The sequence below is a fragment of the Anoplophora glabripennis genome, unplaced genomic scaffold (assembly GCF_000390285.2).
Source record: "Anoplophora glabripennis isolate ALB-LARVAE unplaced genomic scaffold, Agla_2.0 scaffold112, whole genome shotgun sequence".
Classification (NCBI taxonomy): domain Eukaryota; kingdom Metazoa; phylum Arthropoda; class Insecta; order Coleoptera; family Cerambycidae; genus Anoplophora; species Anoplophora glabripennis.
This window is the reverse complement of record NW_019416609.1, coordinates 380,193-405,077: the sequence shown is the minus strand read 5'-3', so window position 1 is coordinate 405,077 and position 24,885 is coordinate 380,193. Positions and strand designations below refer to the sequence as shown.

The 24,885-nt window shown below is 33.3% G+C and overlaps 1 protein-coding gene across 1 annotated transcript in view; it reads right to left on the bottom strand.

Moving 5' to 3' along the window:
• LOC108904532 (profilin) overlaps positions 1-24,652 on the bottom strand; it is a 47,626-nt gene extending 22,974 nt beyond the window's left edge. Inside the window, exon 1 of the mRNA XM_018707128.2 lies at positions 24,426-24,652. Within this exon, the coding sequence (XP_018562644.1) occupies positions 24,426-24,536 (111 nt within the window). The 5' untranslated portion in view covers positions 24,537-24,652. The remainder of the gene's footprint in view (positions 1-24,425) is intronic.
• Positions 24,653-24,885: the final 233 nt, after the last annotated feature.

Below are 24,885 nucleotides of genomic sequence, written 5' to 3'. Positions count from 1 at the left end.
AACCATGTTTCATACTTCAATCAAAGCAGCCTGATAAATAAAAATGATGGTTGCTATAACAACAAATCTTATTACAACCTGAAATTTTTTTAAATTCAAATTGCAATGTCGTGGTCCTTTTTTTGTAAAGGGCCTCTTATGCACAGGTATCTACAATATCAAATATTCAATCTTCCAAAGTAAACTCGCAGCAATAAAAATAACGGGCTATATTAACCATCACTGGTTTGTTGATAATATCTGGAATCATACTTTCGAACCAGATTTATGTTGCTTAATCTAATTGGACACGCTCACAGGCGACGGCTATTTTCCAGTCAGTGACACACCACTTGTTTTTTCCTGAGAAAAAAAAAAAATGATACTCGGCCGAGCAAAAGCAAACGAAATTGCAAGCATGAAATGCGTTTTAATGAGGCTTCTATTTCGTTGGAGCACACAAATTGTACCACAAATTTTTATTTGCATTTCTAGGTTAAGTGTACAACAAAACTATACCTTATGATAACACTAAGATGAAAAGAATTTTTTAAAGACTACTTACTTGTCATTATTTATTGAATTTAAGCAGTCTAAAAAAACATCAAAAACTGGTTACGACTTTAAAAATTTCACAAGACAAAATTGAAATTGTAACATTCTTTTTTACCAGTGAGCAGAAGTCAGACCTTTCCGAAGTCAAATAAAAATATAAAAAAAAGTATAAAAACGCCTATCAATTACACCAAATTCCGCATTGCTGCCAGGCAATTTGTCAACAACTAAAATTTATGGCGTTTGCCCGCGCGCGCATTGTTCAATTGGGCGACCAGACCTGTACATGGGTATGGCTAAATAAATATGGGAACAAGCAAGGAATTGTAACCACTAGAAGGAGCTTTGGATGTATTTGTTTGCGAATGTACATAAATAAATCAGATCTTCAGGAGACACAAATTTATATTGGTCGAATTTATATTCCCGCGTTTTATTCGGCTACGCCCCGCATTTCGATGATTGTCGATGACATCTGTCAAAGGAAAAGTGTGTAGCCGCTATTAACGTATTTGTGTTTAGTGTGTCACTTTCGTCTTATTGTTGTGTAGTTTTTATGTATGGACATTTATTAATGCTAAGACATGCTTAGAAAGTGTTATTTGTAAAGTTTTATTTAAAAAGGGGCGAGTAGCGGTCTTTCTACAGATCAGTAAACAAGCAATATGGGCGGAGTTTCAGGAATTACATAAGGGTGTTTTACATTTAGCACATAATTAGCAGTGATAGTGGAGAAAAAGCTAATTTGTTAAAAAATATTTAGAATTTTTAAGTGAATCAGGTATCAAAATAGTTTCTGTTACTTTTGATGGTGGTCCTTCAAATATCAAATTACGGCTTTACCATAAATGTTAGTGTTAATATTAATAAGTAGGTAGATTGTAAGTTTGTAGCAGTTTAGGTTATTTGTTGACTTATTACTGTTTCAAATTGGTTTTCTAATAAAAACTTGAAAAATAAACCAAACATTTGTCTTTCTATGATTTCTATAAATCACTAGTGGGTTATAAGTCATAATTTACTAGTGACTTATGACTTATAACTCACTAGTGACTTATAGGCCACATTATTCCTTTTAAACTAAAGAAATTGTAATATTATAGAGGGTGTAACTAAATAAGTGTAAAACATTTAAAGGGGTGATTCCTCATCGAAAAAAAGATAGGATCTTTCATATAAAGAAACTTCATTGGAGCATCCCTTGTTAAGATACAAAGGAGGTACATAAAATTTGTTTAACAATTTTTTTCACAAGCACTAAACAAGTTACAATATTGATTAACCTGACATTTTCTACTACCAAAAAGACACTTAAAGACAGTAATTTATTTGGTTTACCCCATGGTAGTAAGGGGTGGAAAACGCAACCCCTAAAATTTATTTCCAACGTAATTTTTTGTCTTATTATTTTTTTACCATTTAAAAAATTATTTCCGATAGCCTGTTTCATTCTAAAAAAAAATGTCTCTTGAATTTTTTGCCCAAATTAAACCAGTTCGCAGTAAAAAATTATTTTACGAACAACTACAGAGATACATCGTCATAAATGCGGACTGGATTTACTGTTATTTTGTAGTTACTACCTGCATTAAATGATTAAAGGGGAATAATCAAAACTAATTTAATAATAACAAAACATACAACATGTAGAAATCATAGTAAATGTTCAATATGTCTACCTTCAGACATTACGCATGCGTCTAGACGTCGGCGCATTGAGCCACGTATTCGCTCAAATATTCCTGGAGTCTCTCTAATTACCCTGCACGCATCGATAATGCGGTTTCTTAAGTCCTCTACATCGCGAACAGGAGTACGATAAACCAAATGCTGCAAATGGCCCCAAGTAGACAAATCCAGAGGATTGAGATCCGGGGATCGAGCGGGCCAATTCTGTGGTCCTCCTCGACCTATCCACTGATTTGCATATGTTTCAGTTAAATGCTGACGTGCTACTTGACTAAAATGGGCGGGAGCCCCATCATGCATAAAAACCATATCCCTTCTGACGCCCAAAGGAACTTCCTCCAGCAGTACGGGGGGATGCACTTTTCTTAAAAATTGAACGTATGCCTCACCATTTAATCGAGGAGGTAGAAAATGAGGCCCAATTAAATAATCCCCAATAACTCCGACCCACACCTTAAGAGAAAACTGTTCTTGATGGTTAGTTTCGACAATAGCGTGATGGTTTTCATCAGCCCATATGTGGTAATTATGAAAATTAATAATCTTGTCCCGAGAAAAACTACATTCGTCTGTGAATTCGATCGTCTTCAGAAAGTCACGATTTCTTCTAATCATTTCCAGCATCCAATTGCAAAATTCAAGACGGTTCGGAAAGTCTCGCGGTAACAGTGCCTGTACTCGTTGCAGATGGTAAGGGTATAAGAGATGTTCCTTTAAAATTCGAAATACCGTCATATGATCAACATTTAGCTGGAAAGCAATCTTTCTAGTACTGGTAGTAGGTTGTTCTTCTATCAAATTAAGTACTGCTGCCTCAAGCTGTGGTGTTCTTACTTCTCGATGGCGACCACAATCCTGCGTTCTTTTGTTGAATGAACCATATTCACGTAATCGTTGATGAAGTCAGACAAATATTCTATGTGAAGGATGCTGCCGTTGAGGATACATTTCAGCATATCTTGTAGAAGCTTCTAACCCATTCCCCTGCGACAGACCGTAAACGTAATGCATATCAGCCATTTCCTCATTTGTGTATGCCATTTTAATAACAAGTGAATTATTAAAGTAACAAATTAAGAACAGAACAATACACAATTAGTATTACTTCAATTTCAAAAATTTACAAACTGACAGCTTGATTCCAATTTAATTGTCAGTATCGCTAATGGCGGCCTACTAGATAAATTAGTTTCGTATTTTCGTTTTATGGCGATATGTATCTTGTTCGTAAAATAATTTTTTGCTGCGAACTGGTTTAATTTGGGCAAAAAATTCAAGAGACATTTTTTTTTAGAATGAAACAGGCTATCGGAAATAAATTTTTAAATGGTAAAAAAATAATAAGACAAAAAATTACGTTGGAAATAAATTTTAGGGGTTGCGTTTTCCACCCCTTACAACCATGGGGTAAACCAAATAAATTACTGGCTAAGTGTCTTTTTGGTAGTAGAAAATGTCAGGTTAATTTCAATATTGTAACTTGTTTAGTGCTTGTGAAAAAAATTGTTAAACAAATTTTATGTACCCCCTTTAAGGGGCTGTATCTTAACAAGGGATGCTCCAATGAAGTTTCTTTATATGAAAGATCCTATCTTTTTTTCGATGAGGAATCACCCCCTTAAATGTTTTACACTTATTTAGTTACACCCTGTATATAAGTGTTGGATAAAAGCATTCAATTAATCAGTACTGATGTCATAACAATTTGAATACGGTAAAAACATTTTATCAATTTTACTTCAATTTTTACTGTCTATCACCAATATCTAAAAATTATTTATAAAATGAGTAATCCTTTCAAATGTGTATTGGTATTTTGTAAATTTCAATATTTTGCCTTGTTTGACAGTACGCCACTGCTGTTGTGTCTCATTGTTTACATTTGACACTATCTTTATTTATTAGGTAGTTCTCTGTTTGCTACAGTTAAAACACGTGTAAGAATACACAAAGCTCCTTCTAGTGGTTAGAATTCGTTGGGAACAAGTTTTTCAAATATTTCAATGGCGAGTAGTTGTTGCGTAGCGACCGAAGCTGATACATACTGCCTAGCTATTTGGTCTTCAATTGAGATCGAAAAGACTATAGAAGTGAGAATTTTTTTTTCGCCTGAAAGAAAGCTTTTCTCGTTCCCTGTTTTTTCTACTTACTGATCCCTGCTGAAGAGAACAAATTCAAACATTTTTGGATAATATTGCCGATAGCACACATCTTAAGCTAGAGTTATGTACAAACGAAGAACAAAGCAAAATATCGAGGAAAAATAATGTTGATCATTAATATCTTCAAAAACTAAAACAAAACGAATGTCACCAGAATATCACCGAAAGAAATTCGCAACTTTATGGAAGTGTTCAAACCAAATTGTGTACGAATGCACTCTATGGGGAAAACCCCTACAAAAATCGCATCATGGAAAACACCACTTTGCGTTCTTGTAAGGCAAATTACTATTTGATTAACTGTGAAGCCATCTAATATCCATTTCTACCTGTTCCAAACGTTTTCTTGTTAAACAAATCACTGTTTTTACCTTGAACCAGTGTTATATATAATATCCAGTCATGCGCGAAGTCCGAATTTTACTAAATTTAGAATAATGATAAATCGGTTCCTCATTTTTTGTGTGCAATTCCACAGATGGCTGACTCGGGCAGTACATACTCTGTTACCGATGCCGATTCCTGGGGACTTTTATATTAAACAAAAAAACTGGGTTATATTTGTTACCATGTTTATTAATTACAAAATTTTAGCATGTGAAAGTAGCCGCGAAATTGTTATGTAACAGAAAAGCCGCAAAAAAGTAATTATACGAACTGTGAGGACAATTATTTCCCCCAACGATATATTTTATGGTTTTTAAGAGTAGAAAATAATAAAATTATCGGCTTTCATAATTTTAGACATTTTTACAGATTAATGACAGTGAATAGAAAACAATTCGCTATCTGCAACCCATTCAGGCCAATCCAATCGTTATAAATGGCCTGCCCTTATGAATAAGCAGGCTAATGGAATACCGAGGGTCGGAGGGAAATAGAGAGCTGTTCGAAAACTATAAAACCATCAAGGGCATCCGCTTGAAAGAAAGGAAGATGCAACGTCACGATTGAACATCTGTTGCTTGTTAGCGTTTTAATGAAAAACGTTTCGGAGTAGCGCGATGGAAAATTATTCTAGAGGTACTTTTCTACATCTTACTACGTTCAAAAGAAAAACATTATGCTATGCTTAGAATGAGGTATTACAGCTTACAAAAAAACTAAAAACAATTTTACTATTATTACTTGTTCAAGAGATAATTTTAATAACTAATAAATGGGTAGATTCTCCATTATAAACCCCATTAGCTCAAAAATCTATTGCTCACGTTGATTTTTTCCGCTTTTAGAAGCTGAAGAAGATTCTGAATATGTTCACATTGACCTAGTAGGCAAAGCAAATAAAATTTTTACTCGAAAAAAGTAATATCCGCGAGATTATTGTAAAATTGTCTAAAGGAACATAATACAAGACATCTATCTCTCATCCCGTGCGTCAAAAAACTTTATTAGCTAACTTTTCTATTTAAACCAATAAGTGTTTTCACTTTGCAGGGAAAACCATCAATTTTAGCGAAAAGTGACTCGCAGACAACTTGTAGGGAATAAAATTATCTACAAAATGAGACTTGTTAAATTAAAATCGGTTAATAAATAAAAAAGTTATTGCAAAAAAACAAGAAAAGTGCCCTTTGATTAATTTGTTTATAACTGTCGCATTTATTGTTAAAATTTTATAAAACCTATGACAAGTTGAGGGCTTTGCCATACTTTAAAAGTGTGCCAAAAGTGGGCGCTATAGGTGCAATAGTTTTCGCACAATTCAATTTGTTTACTACGGAGGCTCCAAAAGTTATGAACTTAAGCCTCTGTACAGGCGTTAATTTTCAATGAACGATAGCTTCATTTATTTATTTAATAATAGTAAAATAATTCAGAAATTGAAATTTTAATTAATATTTCGTTGAACAATAATTTGTGACATTTTTGTAAATTAAAAAAAAAATCAGTATAAAAGATACATTTTTTCTGGGGTTCAGGGCTATTCTACGAATTCGTAAATGAGGTGATTTTCAAAACGCAGTTTTTGAAACATAACACATTTTGAGATTATTACGTAATAATCATATGTGAAAAATTGTTGATGCTATAAAGATAATAATAATTAAGTGTATTAATAACCTGACATTAGAAAATATTTTTTGTGGTATTTTGTTTAAAACTTTTTGGAATACGAAAGAAATGCGTTTTGAAAACCAAAGTCGAAAACTACGTTTTCAAAACCAACTCTTCAAATATGCTCAGTTATTTTTTCGTAGAGCTACCCCAGTTTAAAAAAATATAAGTTTAATAGAAGCCAAGATATTGCAAAATTAACAGCGCGCATCAATTTGAACTTATCTTGGCTCCTGTTGGTCGTAGAGGGTACTTTTTTTTTTAAATTTGTATTATTTTGCCAGCTATCCATTGAATCTATTTTCGGTGAGGTAGCATAAATAGCAACAATTGTATTCAAATTGTTTATAAGCGAAAAACGCACTGTTTTTTAAAGCACAATTTGAGAATGTTAATGTCAAAAAAACGGCGATATTTTTTAATAGGTCGCTTAATTACGTCTTTAAGATTACAATGACGCTTTCAGAATCATGTTTGATTGAAAATTAACGCCTGTACAGAGACTTAAAGTTCATAACTTTTGGAGCCTCCGTTATAAACAAATTGAATTGTGCGAAAACTATTGCATCTACAGCGCCCACTTTTGGCACACTTTTAAAGTATAACAAAACCCTCAACTTGTCATAGGTTTTATAAAATTTTAACAATAAATGCGATAGTTAAAAACAAATTAAAAATGGGCACTTTTCATGTTTTTTTGCAATAACTTTTTTGTCTATTAACCGATTTTAATTTAACAAGTCTCATTTTGTAGATAATTTTATTCCCTACAACAGTCACTGTTCGCTAAAATTGATGGTTTTCCCTGCAAAGTGAAAAAACTGTTTTCCTCACTTATTTGTTTAAATAGAAAAGTTAGCTATTAAAATTTTTTGACTCACGAGATGAAAGATGTATTGTATTATGTTCCTTTAGACAATTTTACAATAATATCGCGGATAGGAATTTTTTCGAGTTTCTCTTTTATTTTCGCTAATTTTCCTGGTGTATACGGCATGTTGCTTTGGAATAGGAAGCATCAAATGTAGAATCTAAAGATCTTTTTGTGCGTCAATTTACAAAATAATGATTTTTTTGCAAGTTCGGTTTTTAAGATTGCAATTTTGTTTCTTTTTGAGATTTGAGATCATTCCGATCAAGAATATACACTTCTGCTAAAACATGTTATTTTCTTACTCATTGAGGTTTATTCCAGCAAAATATATCTGGAAAAATATTCTAGTGAGTAATTTTTAGTGGTTCTTAAATTTTTCCGTTTTCCAAATTTTTTCTTCATAACAAAAAACGAAATATGTAGTTATATTTCAAATACATATTTCTCTCGCTGAAGAAATATCTTTGTTTTGGTATGTTAAGACATATTTAACTAGCAGTTCTTCAAAATTGCAACAAATGCTCAAATTTACTATTTCCCGCGATACAGATGTGTCTCGTTCTTAGGCATTTTTCATTTTTTGACCTGGCCGACCTAAAAATTCGCCATTTCCCCACACGAGGACCACAAGAACTCAATTCCACCGAGTGCCAATATTTTATTAAAGGCATAAAACGGCACCAGCGGTCGTTTACAAGCTTGGAAACTTTTATTGTGCGCAATAAAAAACGAAATGTGTCAAGGTGATGCCTGTACGCGGCACATTGGCGTAATTGAAATTTATTTCGCTTATATTTTGCCTCGATATATCAAATAGAGTATGGTGAATTGTAATAAATTCACGTAGGGCACCCAGAGCGTGATCTACGGCACGTTTTGAAACGGCTATTATCGTATTTTTTTGCCGAAGTGTTAATGATTGGATCCTTGTATTGCGGGTAAATATACTGGGTGTTTAAGAATAACGTACTGTAAGTTCTAGGGGTAACAGTATGTTAAAAACTTGTTTAGAGATAAGATTTTAATGAATGTTGCCAATATCTCCCAAAGTAATCGATGTATCGTTTTGCAATTTGGCAGGCCTGTGTGGGTACATATTTTTTTCGGTGCACCATTACAATTTCTAGAAAATTTTTAAATATTTGCAAAAGTGAATCAAACCAGACGTCTCAAAACATTTGTCTATCAATTTTCAATACATGTCAATTAATTCTGACGCTTTTAGCAAAATAATAATAATAAAAAAAACTTTTACGGCCTGTACCTTGATAAAAAAAAAAGTGAATTTTATTTATTTTTTCTCCAGAAAGGAAGCAAGATGATGGGAAAAAATTTAAGTGACAAAAAAATTGCATTTTTAGTTGCTCAACGAGGTATATCGGGGTCCGAGGGAAGTGAAGAGAGCAGGGGGGGTCTTATGCTTTTATTATGGGACTAAAGCCCGCTGCCAATTTGAAAAAATTAAATTCTATTGAAATTATTTGCGATAAACATTATTTATATAGCAAAGAAATCTACTCACATGCACATAGCATACATATTGACTAATTAACAACATAAAAATATCATATTTAAGCAGTTTTAATGAACGCATAAAGACTATGTAGATGTGGCAACAGCGCTAATAATTGACTAGCAGTTGTACACACTGCGAACCTACAGACCTCGGACATCGGAGATATTGTGCGTCAAATTCGGGTAAAGATGCGTACGCGTTCAAAAATGTATTATTATATTGTATGTAAACTATGTAAAATATAATATTACATATAGCAAATATATCGTATTATCCTCGCGAAGATTTGTGTCCTTTATTTAAAATCCGTAAATCACGTGAACTGGTAAAACAACGAGAATTATGTTAGTTCTAAAGAAATGAAATGACACTCGCGTCCATCTCTCGTCCAAGTCGAAGAAAATGTTGGATGCAATTTTGAAGGTTCTGTGTTAGAAATTACAATATTACTCACCGTTCGTGTTATAATCTCTATTTTAGTAATGTTACAAAAGTTTTGCAACTATAACTCATTTTTTAGATATAAAGTTTGCTGAGAAATATTTATGTTCCTTTGTTATTTCGTACAAATGCTTTTATCTCAAGTATTACTAATTATATTAATCAAGTAAAGAAAAATTTATGTAACCCTAAATACTGCTGGGTAATGATTACGATGTTTTTATAAACCATTACTTAAATATATTAAAAGGATTTATCAACTGTATTTTTTATTCCAATAAATATATCACAGCTTCTAGTCTTTTTTAATTAATCTAGTTTTTAAAAACATTACGAAAAATCATCTGTTGTGGATAATTTATTGTTGATAACAATGTACATGGGATTTAGGAAAAATGTACATGTTTGAAATCAATTTCGTTTTTATCAAGTCTTTCAAATGTATTCCCTCCTTGCTGTCAGCTGATTGCGACGTTGCCACATTAATCCTCAAGTCAGACAGAAATGCAATTATTGGTTTCTTTTTCTAATTAATACAGCTGTACTATATTCAAAACTTACATTAGTTTTATATCAAAAATAAGATAATTCTAAGTTTTGTTTCACAATTTCTCCATTTTTTTCTCAGTTATGGGCAAAAAGAGCCGCACCGTCCATCTTCGCCATATAAACCTATGTTAAAATGAGCAACATTCAAATTTTTTTTTTTTAATATGACGCACAGAGGGAGCACTGGCTAATACGCTATATAAATTTCAAGTACATCTGTGCATGAATAAATTCTCCTTAATGTGAAAAAAATTATAAGTTTTAAAAAGTCAGTGACGTACATACTTTTTTTCAGACAAAAATATTGGTTAAGGTGCCTCTCCGGGACTTTAAATAATTTTAATCCAGTTAGGGCCAAATTAGCCCCTTTCTACCATAACTAATACTGCCAAATTTCAACAAAATCGGCTAAAGAATTATTAAGACTTTTACGAAAGAAACGATTGTTTAGTTCGACACCCTGTATTTTGAAAACAAACTGGACCTATGTTTATATAAACTTTTCGTCTTAGACCCTCTCATAGAATCACCTCTTGAAGTTTGGCCACGTACGTAAATAACACCATAGGGTGTTATTAACAATACATATAGATGTATTGTTAGATTTAGATAATATTAGCACAAAAATAAAAACATACATTTCCTTTGTAACGGAAATCGGTGATTTTAACCTAACCATTTTAATTACTTTTGGCATTTCAACCACATTTCGACAAATTATGAGTCACACTCATTTTTCTCAAATCACATCGGAGATACCACGTGACTCAGGCTGATTCTCGTAGAACGCCATGGAAAACTTTTGTCTTCCGTCGCCGCCGAATGAATCACCTTGGCTATGGCAACGTGCCGGTTTGTTAAATCAATCCATAAGCGCGAATCATTTGATTGAGTCAACGCCTCGTCATTCGAGGTGATAGTCCTTTTTGGACGTTTTCGATTACGACGACGACCGGCATGCCAACTAGATTATTAATTTATCGCGTTCGAATTGTTCGCTCGCGTCGACGTCGGCCGTCTGTAAACAAAAGCGATAACACGGACGATAATTGCGGCAGACGCTCGATTGTTTTTATGGGACGCGAGCGAACTTGCTAATGAAGAAAGCATATCGGTACAGGGTGTATACTGGGCACGTGTTTTTATAAACAATATTTTATTTTAAATTTTCAATTGCAAAATATTTTCTGTGTAGATAAACTGTCTTTTTCGTACAATATATCAATAAAAAAATCATATTTTTATATAAAATCAGGAAAAAACTAAGTTCTTTGGAATTAAACTTTATATTCAGTTCCCATTTTTTTTACAAATCAATGATTTATCAAATACAAAAATATCAAAGTAGGTCGATACAGAAAAGCAACTTTACCTTACTTTTTAATGAGACAGATTTAGAATAAATTATATTTCTTACTCATTTTGAACACCTTAATATAATTAAAATTTATTCATGAATTTTATTTACATCCTGTACAGATAAAAAACAATGGAGGTAATTCTTACAAAAATCCTTCTTTATCCTTAAATGACATAAATAAATTAAATTGTACGTGGTTTTTCAATCAATCATAATTATAATTAATCAATATTTTTTTTATTTTTTAAAAATATTTATCAATAATAGTTTTTCATAATCAATCGCGTTGGGGCATCTTCAATTAATTTACAAATATCTTTTTAGGTTCTTAACAATTTTGGAGATTTGGTTATAAATTTCGACGAGTTAAACTTTTTATAACAGAAACTAAGATTTTTCGCAAAACATACCTTTCAAAATAATTTGTACACCTAAAGTGTGAATTAAAACAATATTAGTTGGCAATTTCGATAAACAGGGAACGAGATTATACGTGTATGTCTACAACCAAGGTTGGCCAATATCATGATATTTATATAAATATCAAATATCGGACATATATTTTGATATATATCCGATATACCTATATCAAGTCTTGATATTTATTTTTTAAAATGAATTAGTTTATGTATAACTATTTAGGTAATTATTTTTATTCCAAATATCGAAAACAATAACGAAAAAATAAATATAATTTCCGAATCTAATAAAAAATATTTGCGTGAATATTAAATACTACGTAAACTAACCAATTTACACCAAATCAACATAGATTTCAGAAATATTAAAACAAAAATTACTGTCATCTGTCAACAGTTTTAGCAACTTTAAACCAGTAGGAATTATTATTTAAATTTTTGTAAATATCATGATATATATCAAGGAATAAATATCGTGATAAGATATCAATGATATATATACAGAGTGACCCATTTGAAAGCGGGCCACCCTCATAACATTTTTATTTATGGAGGGATTTTTACGAAATTTTTTTTGAAATGTAGAGGGGGGAAAAGTGTATTTTGGGGCCAAGCGCCGTCCAGTTCTTTTTTAAACTAAGGCCTACTAGATCACATTCAGAGGCTGAAAAATCCAGAATCCATATTAGCGATTTTTTTAGAAAAAATCTGCGTACGCCACTGGATTCGGCGTCCCCTGAAATGGATCTGTACCAAATTTCATGAAAAAATATTCAACATTAACGATTCTGCGGCTAAATTGCTGTCAAATTGTTTATTATGCATAAAGAAACTTTTTATCTAGTAACCCATGCGATAATAAATCAATCACAACAAATATTTAATAACACGTTTAATAGACATCATTATACCAAAATACAATGAAACAGACAGAAAAATGAACGAGAAATTAACATAAAATTTACAAAAAATACAATAAAATAAAATTAACACACATGAATTAAATTAAATTCTGGATTTTTCAACTAAATCTCCATTTAATTGAATGAATATTTTTGTAAATGTTGCCTCTCCTAGATTTTTTTTTATGGGGGTTCATTAAAGAAAAAGTTTACTACACTTGTCTAATGAATGCAGAAGATAGGCATGCGCTGAAATTACAACACATCAATTGTCTAATGTTATGGCACACATTCAAAAACAATACAATAAATGCATTCAATTAAATGAAGATTTAGTTGAAAATTCCAGAATTTAATTTAATTCATGTGTGTTAATTTTATTTTAGTGTATTTTTTGTAAATTTTTTGTTAATTTCTCGTTCATTTTTCTGTCTGTTTCATTGTATTTTGGTATAATGATGTCTATTAAATGTGTTATTAAATATTTGTTGTGATTGATTTATTATCGCATGGGTTACTAGATAAAAAGTTTCTTTATGCATAATAAACAATTTGACAGCAATTTAACCGCAGAAGCGTTAATGTTGAATATTTTTTCATGAAATTTGGTACAGATCCATTTCAGGGCACGCCGAATCCAGTGGCGTACGTAGATTTTTTCTAAAAAAATCGCTAATATGGATTCTGGATTTTTCAGCCTCTGAATGTGATCTAGTAGGCCTTAGTTTAAAAGAGAACTGGACGGCGCTTGGCCCCAAAATACACTTTTTCCCCCTCTACATTTCAAAAAAAAATTCGTCAAAATCGCTCCATAAATAAAAATGTTATGAGGGTGGCCCGCTTTCAAATGGGTCACTCTGTATATATATATATATCGGATATATATCATGCCAACCTTACCTACAACTAACAATGTAACATTTCTAATTTATAAAACAGTATTTACTAATATCGAGAATTTATAATCATCATTATTGTATGCATGATTTATAATTTGGAACCATATACAATTTTTCTGTATAGTCTTTCCGATCTCAATTGAAGAACCAAGAGGTTGGCAGTATGTAGCAGGTTCGGTCGCAAATGCAGCAACTCAGCATTGAAATATTTGAAAAACTTGTTCCCATATTTATTTAGCCATACCCATATACAGGTCCGGTCGCCCAGTTGAAGAATGAGCGAGCGGGCAAACGGGGCACAAACACAGCCGCACTGGGCAACCTGACCATAAATTCAGTTGTCAAACGACGATTCAGGTAAATTTAATTTATTATAGGCATCTTCTATTATTAATCATTCCTGTCACAATTGCGAAAGGGAGAAATAAGAGGGGTATGTTGTTTACTAATATTATTACAACATGGCATTTTGGAGACCTTTTGAAATGGAACAAAACGAAATTTACCATCAATATAATAAAAATTGTTTGAGAACATAAATAATTAAAATATGTTGGTCAAATGAACCTATAATAGAAATTTTCTACACATTATATAAAAATTATAATATTTTACCTTTAGCAGAAAACTTCTTTAGGGACGCCTATGAAACTCTTTAAATTTTATTGTTGGGGTTTTTATAACGAGCGTTCAAATAAAAACGTGGTTAAGTTGGTTCTGAAAATTTGGACGTAGGGCGTAGCGTACAGCAAATGAACTTAAACGTCATCTGTCAAAGCGCTATATCGCCGCTATCAATTTGAATATTTTCGTTTTAAAAAGCGTTTAAAATGGTGTTTTCTCAAGAACAAAAAGTGTTTATCATAGAGTCCTACTTTAGAAATGGACGCAAGATTGATGGAATATGGAAGTATTCTATTGAGGAATGTTTCATAGAATTTCAAAATCAATTTCCCGGCGTTGTTGAGTACAAAATTTTTCAAAGTGCAGTTCAGCGTTGTGTTAATGTTTTTCGTGAAACGGGCAGTGTAACAAGAAAAGAAGGAAGCGGCCGACCTAAAAAGCGGACTGAAGAATTAAAAGAAAATGTCCAACAAATAATGGAAAATGCGCCAAGAACTTCTGTACGTGTTTTATCACAAATGGTGGGAGTATCAGTCGGTACCTGCCACACAGTGTTAAAAAAAGATTTGCGTTTGTTCTCCTATCGTTTAACTTGTCAGCAAGAACTTCATGAAGTTGATTTTCCGCGACGGGCTGTATTTTGTGAATGGTTTTTAAACAACTACGGTGAACTTCATAATATCACCTTTTTTTCTGATGAAGCCTGGTTTCATTTAAGTGGTTACGTAAACTCACAGAATATGAGAATGTGGTCTTCTGAAAAACCAGATAACTTTTTTGTCGAGGGCCCTCTACACGCTCAAAAAATTGGAGTTTGGTGTGCTCTCAATCGAAGGAGGATTTATGGACCTATTTTTTTTAATGGTACTCTTACTGCGCAAAGGTATAGAGAAGAAATTATCGCTCCTTTTGTTAACCAGCTGGAAGAAAACGAAATTACAAACTTTTACTTTCAACAAGATGGCGCAAGGGCACATACGGCAGGCGAGACGATGAATATGTTGAGGGAAGTTTTCCAAAATCGACTAATAAGTCTCAATGCTGAACATGAATTTCCACCGAGGTCATGTGATATTACGCCGTGTGATTTCTTTTTGTGGCCTTACCTTAAAAACACTATTTTTGAACTGCCTATTCCTGATTTAAACCATCTGCAGGCTCGACTTATAGACAAGATTCGTGAAATTAACAATACCCCGAGCATCTTAGAAAATGTCTTTAATTCTTTGAGGAACAGGTGTGAAAAGTGCTTGGAACAAGGAGGGGGACACTTTCAGCAGCTGCTTTAATTTATTGTTATAACAAGGAGGGGGACACTTTCCGCAGCTCCTTTAATTGTTTGTTATTGTTATCACGATTATTCTTTAAAATAAAGTTATATAGTCATTAACGTTATTGAAACTGACAGCTGCTATACAGCTCGTTGAGAAATGAGTTTAAGTTGGTCGCTATAAGCTACTCCCTACGTCCAATGTGTCAGAGCCAACTTCGACCACGTTTTTATTTGAACTCATTATTTCCAATGAAATATCGTTTCACCACAAAAAGAACAATGACATATGTCATAGGGCATAATACGATCATTCATAGCCTTCAAGAGATTGCCTTGATACATTACCCCATCGTATTCTCTAACAGCGTCACAGCGCAAGTAATTTTTTTACCATTACTCGCCAGATTGCAGCTGTATACATTTAATAAAACAATAACCAGTTTCTCCTAATTCGAAATTCAATTTTTTTAACGTAAACAGTAAGACGCATAAATTCTTTAAAATCAAGATAACTAATATCGTTACCACATCGGAAACTTAGTTAAAAAACGATTATTCAAGCAGGTGTTTACTTAAACGAGACACCCGTTGGCTCGGCCCAAACAAACGAAGGACGACTCTTCGCCGTGTTCCAAAGCGCTCCCGACCAACTTATTTCTTATTTACACGCTCAGTTAGGCGCGCCTGTTCAGAAAACAAACGAATTAATTCGTCACGGCCAGATGACTAGATCGAAAGCAAAGAAGAATTACATTACCCGTAATGATCACCCGTTGAAAGTTTCCCCGCGCACACATATTAGGGAGCTAGGTTGTTGGAAAATTGAGGTATTTGGAGCGTCCTGAAACAGACGGCCTTGGACAAGGTCCAGGGACGTATTTAGTTGCATTTTTTTTTTAATTTTATGGTTTGGAACATTAAAGTCAATTAAATGAAAGAATCCGCCTATTTTTTTCCGCCTGTCTCTTAATCAAAGACGCCACTTGCAAATAAAGATTTAAATAGACGTTAATTATGCGGATTGTTGTAAACAAGCGATATATTAAAAAAGTAGATCATTGCCAATATTAAAATTAACATATTTCTAACCGTATCATGCATGAATAAACAGCCTACTTTGTTAAAAATACATCTTTCTAGGATGACGGGAAAAAGCGTTGCATTTTTATCGTCATAAAACATTAAAATAACGGTTTTACATGTTTAATGGCTGCTCCATTATAGTGAGGACAAAACTGTGTTTCCGTAACTGACTGGCATTGTCTATTATTAAAAAATTGCCGCGATTATCGTACCAGACTGTGAATTATGGTGGCGATTACCACTATTCATTATTCCATTAGCTAATTACCGTCCAATTTATATGGTTTATGGGTTTGGGCCAGTCCCCCGGGTGCACCGTTGTTCGACGTGAATCACAGATTTTTTATTAGATTTTTACGGGTGCCGCGGTGTTTTCGAGACGGTCAAAATGTAATGGCAGCATAAATGTTTTCTAATTAACTTTCTGGCGGTCGCTGAGCGTGAATTTTTAGATTTTTTTTCGTCTGTTATGCTCGCACCGCCGAGTGTGAAATATATCGACCGCCGGAGATGATTACGAGTGTTGCGGAATTGATTTAGAATTCAAGGAAATGAATAATAGATTTCTCTGATGTCGTGCTTTCTTTTTTCTTGTCGACGTTTTTGTATACGCTGCTCAAGTTGGACTTTTGCACTCGGTGATCATGACGCGAATGCAATAGAATTTTTATATTTTATCCAAAAAATTCGGATATTTCCAGGTTTTCCCGTTAATATTTACTACATTAAAAATAATAAAGTTGTACTCTACTTAAAATATATTATGGTCCAACCAAATTACACATGGAGAAAAAAAAAATGTTATCTGGACTTTTATGAATGGAAATGGTAAAGGGGCTTATAATAAACCTAATAAAAATAAATGCGTGAGCAGGGGTGGCGAGGGTTGATCTGGGGGGATTTCTGGCGAAAGTTGACGTCAAACATAAAAGTATCCAATACAAAAGTTGTAGATCATCGAAAAATTTACAACTTTTGTAGAGGTCAGTTTTTTGGGCCAGTCATTATAGCTTTTTTTCGGGAAAAAATACTATTAGAAGTTTCTCTGCGGAATATTGTTCAGAAACGTGTTATAAACAAAATATCAAAAAATCAACTCGAGACTAGTTGGGAAACTTTGTTAAAACAATGGTCAAAATTATGGAAAAGTGGTTTTTTGACTCGCGTAAAAAAACTGTTATTCATAGAGAAAAAAGGTTTATACAAAAAAGGTAGGTATTAAATAAATCTGTAAAATAAGACAAGTCCGATTAAATTCCGATAATTTGTTTATGCGCAAGAGCTCAAAAATGGTCGAAATTGTCCGCTTTTTTCAATTGCTAATAATTAATGCAATTTTCATCGCAGACACTTGTAATTCAGGATTTTTGAAGCTTTTTGCACCCTTAATAAGTGGTAAAAATTTCAGCCCAAAAACTTCATTAGCTTGGCGTTGGCGGAATTTGTTATCTAAGAAGATGCTATTTTCAATTCATTTTTCCCAAGCTCACAGGCGTTGTAGGGTTTCGATCATTAGTTGTTTTTGTACCTAAATAGTTGTATTGACATATGCATTTACTGATAATTTAATTTTTCAAATTTAATTTGTTTAAAAATGACTGAAAAAATGTTAATATTTATTACATCGTTAAGCGCGCATGCTAAGCCTCGCCTTCCCCACTCGTTCGCTAGACCAAGTAATAGAACGCATCGCCGCTATCTTCTTTTTCGAAATTAAATAGTTGAATTCACCTTAATGTTAATGTAGGACATGAAAATATAGCTCTTAATGTATACTCTCTCCAAATTTCGGCTCTTAATATTAATAATTAAGGTCACTGCGATTAAATAAATAAAAAAAATTATCTCAGCTTCTAATCAACTTACAACAACGATTTTTTTTTAAATTCGAAGAAAACTAAAGTAAAGAGGTTACTATTTTATTTTATAATAATTACCTATCTTAACAATTTAATAAATATTAACATTTTTTCAGTCAATTTTAAACAAATTAAATTTGAAAAACTAAATTCTCAGTAAATGCCTATGTCAATACAACTATTTAGGTACAAAAACAACTAATGATCAAAACCCTACAACGCCTGTGAGCTTGGGAAAAATGAATTGAAAATAGCATCTTCTTAGATAACAAATTCCGCCAACGCCAAACCAATGAAGCTTTCGAGCTGAAATTTTTACCACTTATTAAGGGTGTAAAAAGCCTCAAAAATCCTGAATTACAAGTGTCTGCGATGAAAATTGCATTAATTATTAGCAATTGAAAAAAACGGCAATTTTCGACCATTTTTGAGCTCTTGTGCATAAACAAATTATCGGAATTTAATCGGACTTTTCTCATTTTATAGGCTTATTTAATACCTACCTTTTTTGTATAAACATTTTGTCGCTATAAATAATAGTTTTTTTACGTGAGTCAAAAAACCACTTTTCCATAATTTTGACCACTGTTAAAACAAAGTTTCCCAACTAGCCTCGAGTTGATTTTTTGATATTTTATTTATACAGGTTTCCGAACAATATTCCGCAGAGAAACTTCTAATAGTATTTTTTTCCCGAAACAGGCTCTTTCATGTCCATAATGACTGGGCTATTTAGGATAACCTCAAAATTTCCGAGAAAAATGCGAAAAACAGTTTATTTCTTCTGATTTTTCGTTCTTTATTTCTCATTTCCGCAAAAATAATTTAATTTTGACGAAACTTGGTGAAAGTATACCTTTCTGTCTTAAATAACCACAAATTTTTTTAGATAATAAAATCAAGATGTTCCCGAGATATTCATTTTTTTCCGGTCTGAAACATTTTTTTTCAAAGAAAAATTTCCACTTAGAAAAATCATCGTACAGAGTTCTGCCGCTGATAATTTTTTTCGTTTTGACATATACTTTTTAGTGAAATAAAAAAATTACTTGCAACAATGAATTTTTCAATAACTTGATAATTTGTTTAAATTAACAAAAAATTCAAAAACTGATTACACCATTCAATTCTACGGAAAAAAATACAACAAAAAAATTGTCTCATTGTTTGACCCAAAACCTTATTTCTGTACAGTATTGCTTTAAACATCTAAAACGAATTACAAATGCACGGATGATAAATTATCTCAGGATGATTTGAGATTTCAGCAATACAAAATATTAACTGCAAAAAAGCCTACTGTTGACGCGAAATCCGAAACCCCGAAATTTTGTAAACTCGTTTTATTTTTTTTTTCTGGCTTTATTTGAAAACGAATTGCATATTTACATTGCCACTTTTTTCGCTCTATCCAATGGAGTCAACATTTTTGCAATCCGACGTTTCGTCTTCGAGGGGCCATCATAGGATTATTTTTTTTTAAATACGTCGCTGCTATTTTTATGACAAAATCTAGTCATTTTTAATTCTGAAAAGAAAGACGATGTCGATGAAGAAATTGATATAAAATATATTTTATTTGGTCCAATGAATTTAATTGCAACTCATCCCTTTCAAATTTCCAAAGATTTAAAGAAAATACAAAAATGTTATGAGTTCAGAAAGCAATGATATTTTAAAATAATTTTACAAATATATGTCTTAAGGACACTTGATTATTATTATTAAAAGTTGCACTTCATAAGCTCAAAAGCATTGTAAGTAATTTTTAGTGTACAATTGGGATATAATAAAAAAGTGTTACCTTTTGCCACCATCACTTTTCAATTATAAAATAATATCATATATACAGGGTGTTCCTTAATGATAATGCGAATACTCAAGAGTGTGATTCTACATGGAAAATTAATAATAGTTTGCTTTATAAACTACGGTTCCGTTGCGAAATTACGGGGTGTTAAAATTTTAGGAAAAGAATAAATTAGTTAATATTTTCGAAATTATGTTTTTCAATACAAACATAATTTTTAGCTGTAATAGCGGCGTGCGTACGAGCACAGACTGACATTTTTATAGAAAAAAAAAGTACGCCAATGGTTTCTTATTATTACAAGCTTTTATCTTGCAACTGAATTTTAAAAGTTATCCCCAACCGATCGAGCTGAAATTTTGCACACACGTTTAGTCTGGCCATGAAATTTCACCGATTATTCTGCATTTTGCGCCCTTGACAACTACCCCCTTAATCATTCTGGATCAGATCTGGATAAAAGTTTGCATCGCCTACATTCTGGGGTACCAATTTTCTACAAACCTATAGGTATAACTTAATCTTACAAAACAAGTATTTACAAGCGGCTCGACCATAACTTCTTGTTTCGTACGAACCCCAGACACAACGAAACGTCCCCAGACTACCAATTTCACGACAGGACAATGTGGCAACGCCCCATCCAACAATACAAAGACACCCAAGGGCGTACAGCCGAGTGACACCCGCTCTTCGAGCCATGTGCCATCGACCATCTACCATGAAACGACCATGACGACCGCTTATCTTTCATCTACAGACAAATGACTAAGCTCGCCTGCTGCCTAACGCGAGGGGCATTTCCGACAAAAGCGAAAGGCCCATTTGTCCGCGTGGCCAACTTATGAATATTGAAATGGGGTAGGTTAGGTCGTACAAGTACTCGACATTGATATCCTCTATCGCAACTTATTAGATCGACATGTTTGATACCAACGCGATACGACTAATCAGAAAAATAATTACGTAGCAATTCTCACAAAAAATGTTTCGTTTCTTCATTCCATTTCTAATTTCATCGAGCTTTTGTCGATGTTAGTAAAGATCTTTCAAAACCATGTAAGACTGGGAGGTGTATTGATCCAACCTATCAACAAGTGAAAAAAGGAATCGTAGCTACCCCGAGACGAAAAACATTTGCAAACAGATTACGCGGCCTCGTTGATTATATCACACTAGCATAAGCACCGTGTCACTTTTTTATTTATTTATATTGGATACTCGAAACGATTTGACACGGTTGCCGGTATGTGCGATTTGTCGCAAACTTGAAGTTTACTTTTTATATTTTTACAGGATTTGACTGGAAAACAAAAACCCATTAGTTGGTTGATTGGCTAGTTTGATAAATATATCAAAATATATTTGTTTTAACGCATATCGAATACTTTAAACTGCAAATAAGCTTTTCGGCTATTTCTGGATCGTCATTCAACGTCCTGCGGATGAAGAATAGGGGCAACACTGCGATCCAAGCGAAATTAGTAGGCGCTTCTCGACAATCGACTGGAGATGCGCCTGCTAGATGTTACAGGATCGACATCATAGTACATTTAAATAAACAAAAAAAAATATATAGGCTCCCAGAAAAATACGTTCGTAATCCTCGATTATGATGAACAAGTCATACAATATAATAAACGATGACTAAGTGGGCAGAGGCGTAGGTAGCTACCGAGGGTAAAAATTTAATTTTCATTCTAGGTAAAAAAATAATTATAGGAACTATCCTAGATAAAGTAGGTAATTAATTTATTGGTTCAATAGATTGTAGTAAACAAGCTTATTAATCATATAAGTGGTCATGTATATTTTTACTTATTATCAAAAAGTAGGTAGGACGTGTGGCAATTATTTAGAACAAGGACGTCAGCAAATACTACACTTTTAAAGAAAAATAAGTACGCTCGCGCATTATATACAGGGTAATAGCACCGGTAACTGCCGTTATAAGAACATTTGTCTAAAAAAGCTAAGGAAAAATTGAAATCATTAAAACTTTAGTAGAACAAAACGGTCTTTTAATAAAATTTGTACTGTTATATACGACATTAATACTAAATTCTAACGCGCCAGTACTTAATGTCCGTTATACAAACAGAAAAAAAGTAATTGGCATTTTATTCCTTAGTGTTCCAAGGAATTTTTTCAGGTGTGGAAAAATATATATTTGAGGCAGGCAATTATACAGGACGATTCTAAAATAAGTGTGTTCCTTTGAAAAAGTTATAGAACAAATATTTTGAACAGTTTTAATGAGCGCGGGTCATGGTTGCTTTGTTTTCGAGATAAACGCCGTTGAAATTAGAAAAAAATGGTATTTGATGTAAACTGATGAAATTTGGATGGTTTAGGAGTATAGGTAGAAGTAAGATTTACAATGTCAACTAGTGGAGGAAAAATAAAGAGCGATTGTCACTAGGGGTGTCAAAACTTCGACAATAAGTGTTCAGCAAATTCGATTTATGCCAATGAATTTTCCAAAAAAAAAGGATTTCTTGTAGTTCGTTCAAAGAACGAGCAGTTTTAGAGATCTGATTTAGTTTGTGATTTTTATTTTAAATAAGTAGGTACAACGTAAAGTGACAAGTTCAAAAGATCATTGGCGTAGAAATTTTTAATTTTCTAAAGGAATAACTAAAAATATATATCGAAATTTCTGCGGTAATTATTTTTTTAACTTTTGACGCATTACTTGTTATTTAAAATTGTATGTCTAAAAAAAAATTATCATGTGTTTTTATAGAACGAACAGTTTTAGTTTTATTTTCGTACAAGCAGTATTACAGTTAGACAGTTTTTTACCCTACATTAAAAAAAAATTGTAATCGGCCAAAAAATAAGCATTAAAGCACGATATCATGGTGTGGTAGCCTGAAGATGTATCGAATTTGATGAAACTTGGTGATAGAGGTTTTAAGAGATGCTGAATGAGAATACGTACTGTTTTTTGGAAAAAAAGTTGGACGTATATTATCCTACATTCTAAAAACAAAATTTGAAATCAGGCAAACAATAAAGAAGTTACAGTTTTGTATCACATTTAAGCGCGACACCCTGTATATAATACAAAATTAAAAGTTATGCCGCAAATTTTTCATAATTTCGTAAATTTCGTGTATGCACAAAATCAACGTTTCAATGCATTTCTATTTTCTGAAAACTCCAGAGTTAGCCTGTTTTAACATACATATCCCAATTTTCATACAAATTTCTTCCTAAACACGTAACTAACTATATTAGAAGCATTACTGATATAATTAATGCCTAAAATAAAAAATATCCGTGCCGCCTCTGCTCAATTATGACTCATAAAAAAACAATTTGGATTTTCCGCCGCTGTTTGCCCAAAATATTCAAACGGGGTCCAAATAGCAAAGGTTAAGGCTACTGCTAAGAACTCATTGACCAACAGGAGAGGGTGGACGATCAATACCCCACAGTGAAGAGAACAGACTGTTCGTTCAGTAACCCCCTCGTGTACTGACGTCTATTCATCGCGCCCATTCAGAGGGGGTGGATGAGAACTCGTGCGCTCGAATGGTTCTTCCAAATTGAAAGCCCTCGCGACTCGATGTAAATTGAAATCTGTATTGCAAAAGCAAGTTGTCCACATTTTGGCATGTCACTGGACGCTTTATTCTTACTTTGGACGGTTCTAAGATAGACGGTAACAATTCAGCGATGAAAACTGGTTCCGAATATTCCGTTAATGGCTGGATGATAAAATACCAGCCGACCTACCCAGTGTACGCTACAGAAAAATGTGCAAGGCCCTGATAAAGATGCAATTATAATTTTAACGAAGTATCGACAGTGCTAAGTGGTGGATTACTCACTTGTTTTCCACTCTTATCTTCCATTGTTTCGGAGCCGAGTAATTTGAATTATATTTTTATAAAGCGCTTATCGCGGGAGGTTTTAGGTAAGCCGAAGATAAATTTAAAAATCGAGATGACTCTTCATTGGCGTATGGCAGGCTATCTCGGTTTGAAAGCCGGTAGCGACAAATACCCGACCGCAACATATTTCTACACGTCGCATTTCGGAGGGCGGCCATCTTGTATTTAACCGGCTACTTTGTCAAACTGGTGCTAAAAATCGAGAATTTCACTAAAGTATACCCTGAAATGGCTTAACAACAGTTTCTACACAACTCATCAGCCTTTAAATAGTTCTTAAGGGCACGAATTTCGACAAAAAGTCTTAAAGAAAAAATGTGACCAAGCCCTTGGTTTCTTTTGTTCCCAGAATCCGTACACCGCGAGCGAAGAATTACGGACCAAGAACTACCTTGCGAGGGCAGAGTAAGAATTCAAGGGCAAGGTCTAAAAAACGAGAAACTGATCAGTAAGGGATGTGTGAATACTTACATCGAAGTTGTCTGATTTGGCCCACACATTTCCGTCATGTCCGGCGATAGCGGCTTTCGTAACGCAACGGGAAGCCAAGAGCTGTTTGTCAACGTAATCCTGCCAGCTCATTCTGGATAAAATTTAATAAAATAATCACCTCACACACGGAGCTACCCACTAAAAATGCAACGATTACAGCAGTTGCCGCACGACGAACTGAAGCCGAATACTTTTGCCTGGCGGGGCAGGATTTTAGCAGCGGAAGCTCGATTTGACAACTGAGGCTGCGCATAACTGTCACTAGCCGCTGCCAACCTAACGACATTAAAATGGGGGGCAACATTTGAATTACTAATCAGTTCTGGCGCACGATTTTCGGGTTAATCGGAGCAGCTCATTGGTCGAATTTAAAATTCCTGTATAAAATTTTTCATTTAACAAACGGCGTTTTCAGTTTTGTTTTAATGGTAATTGGTAT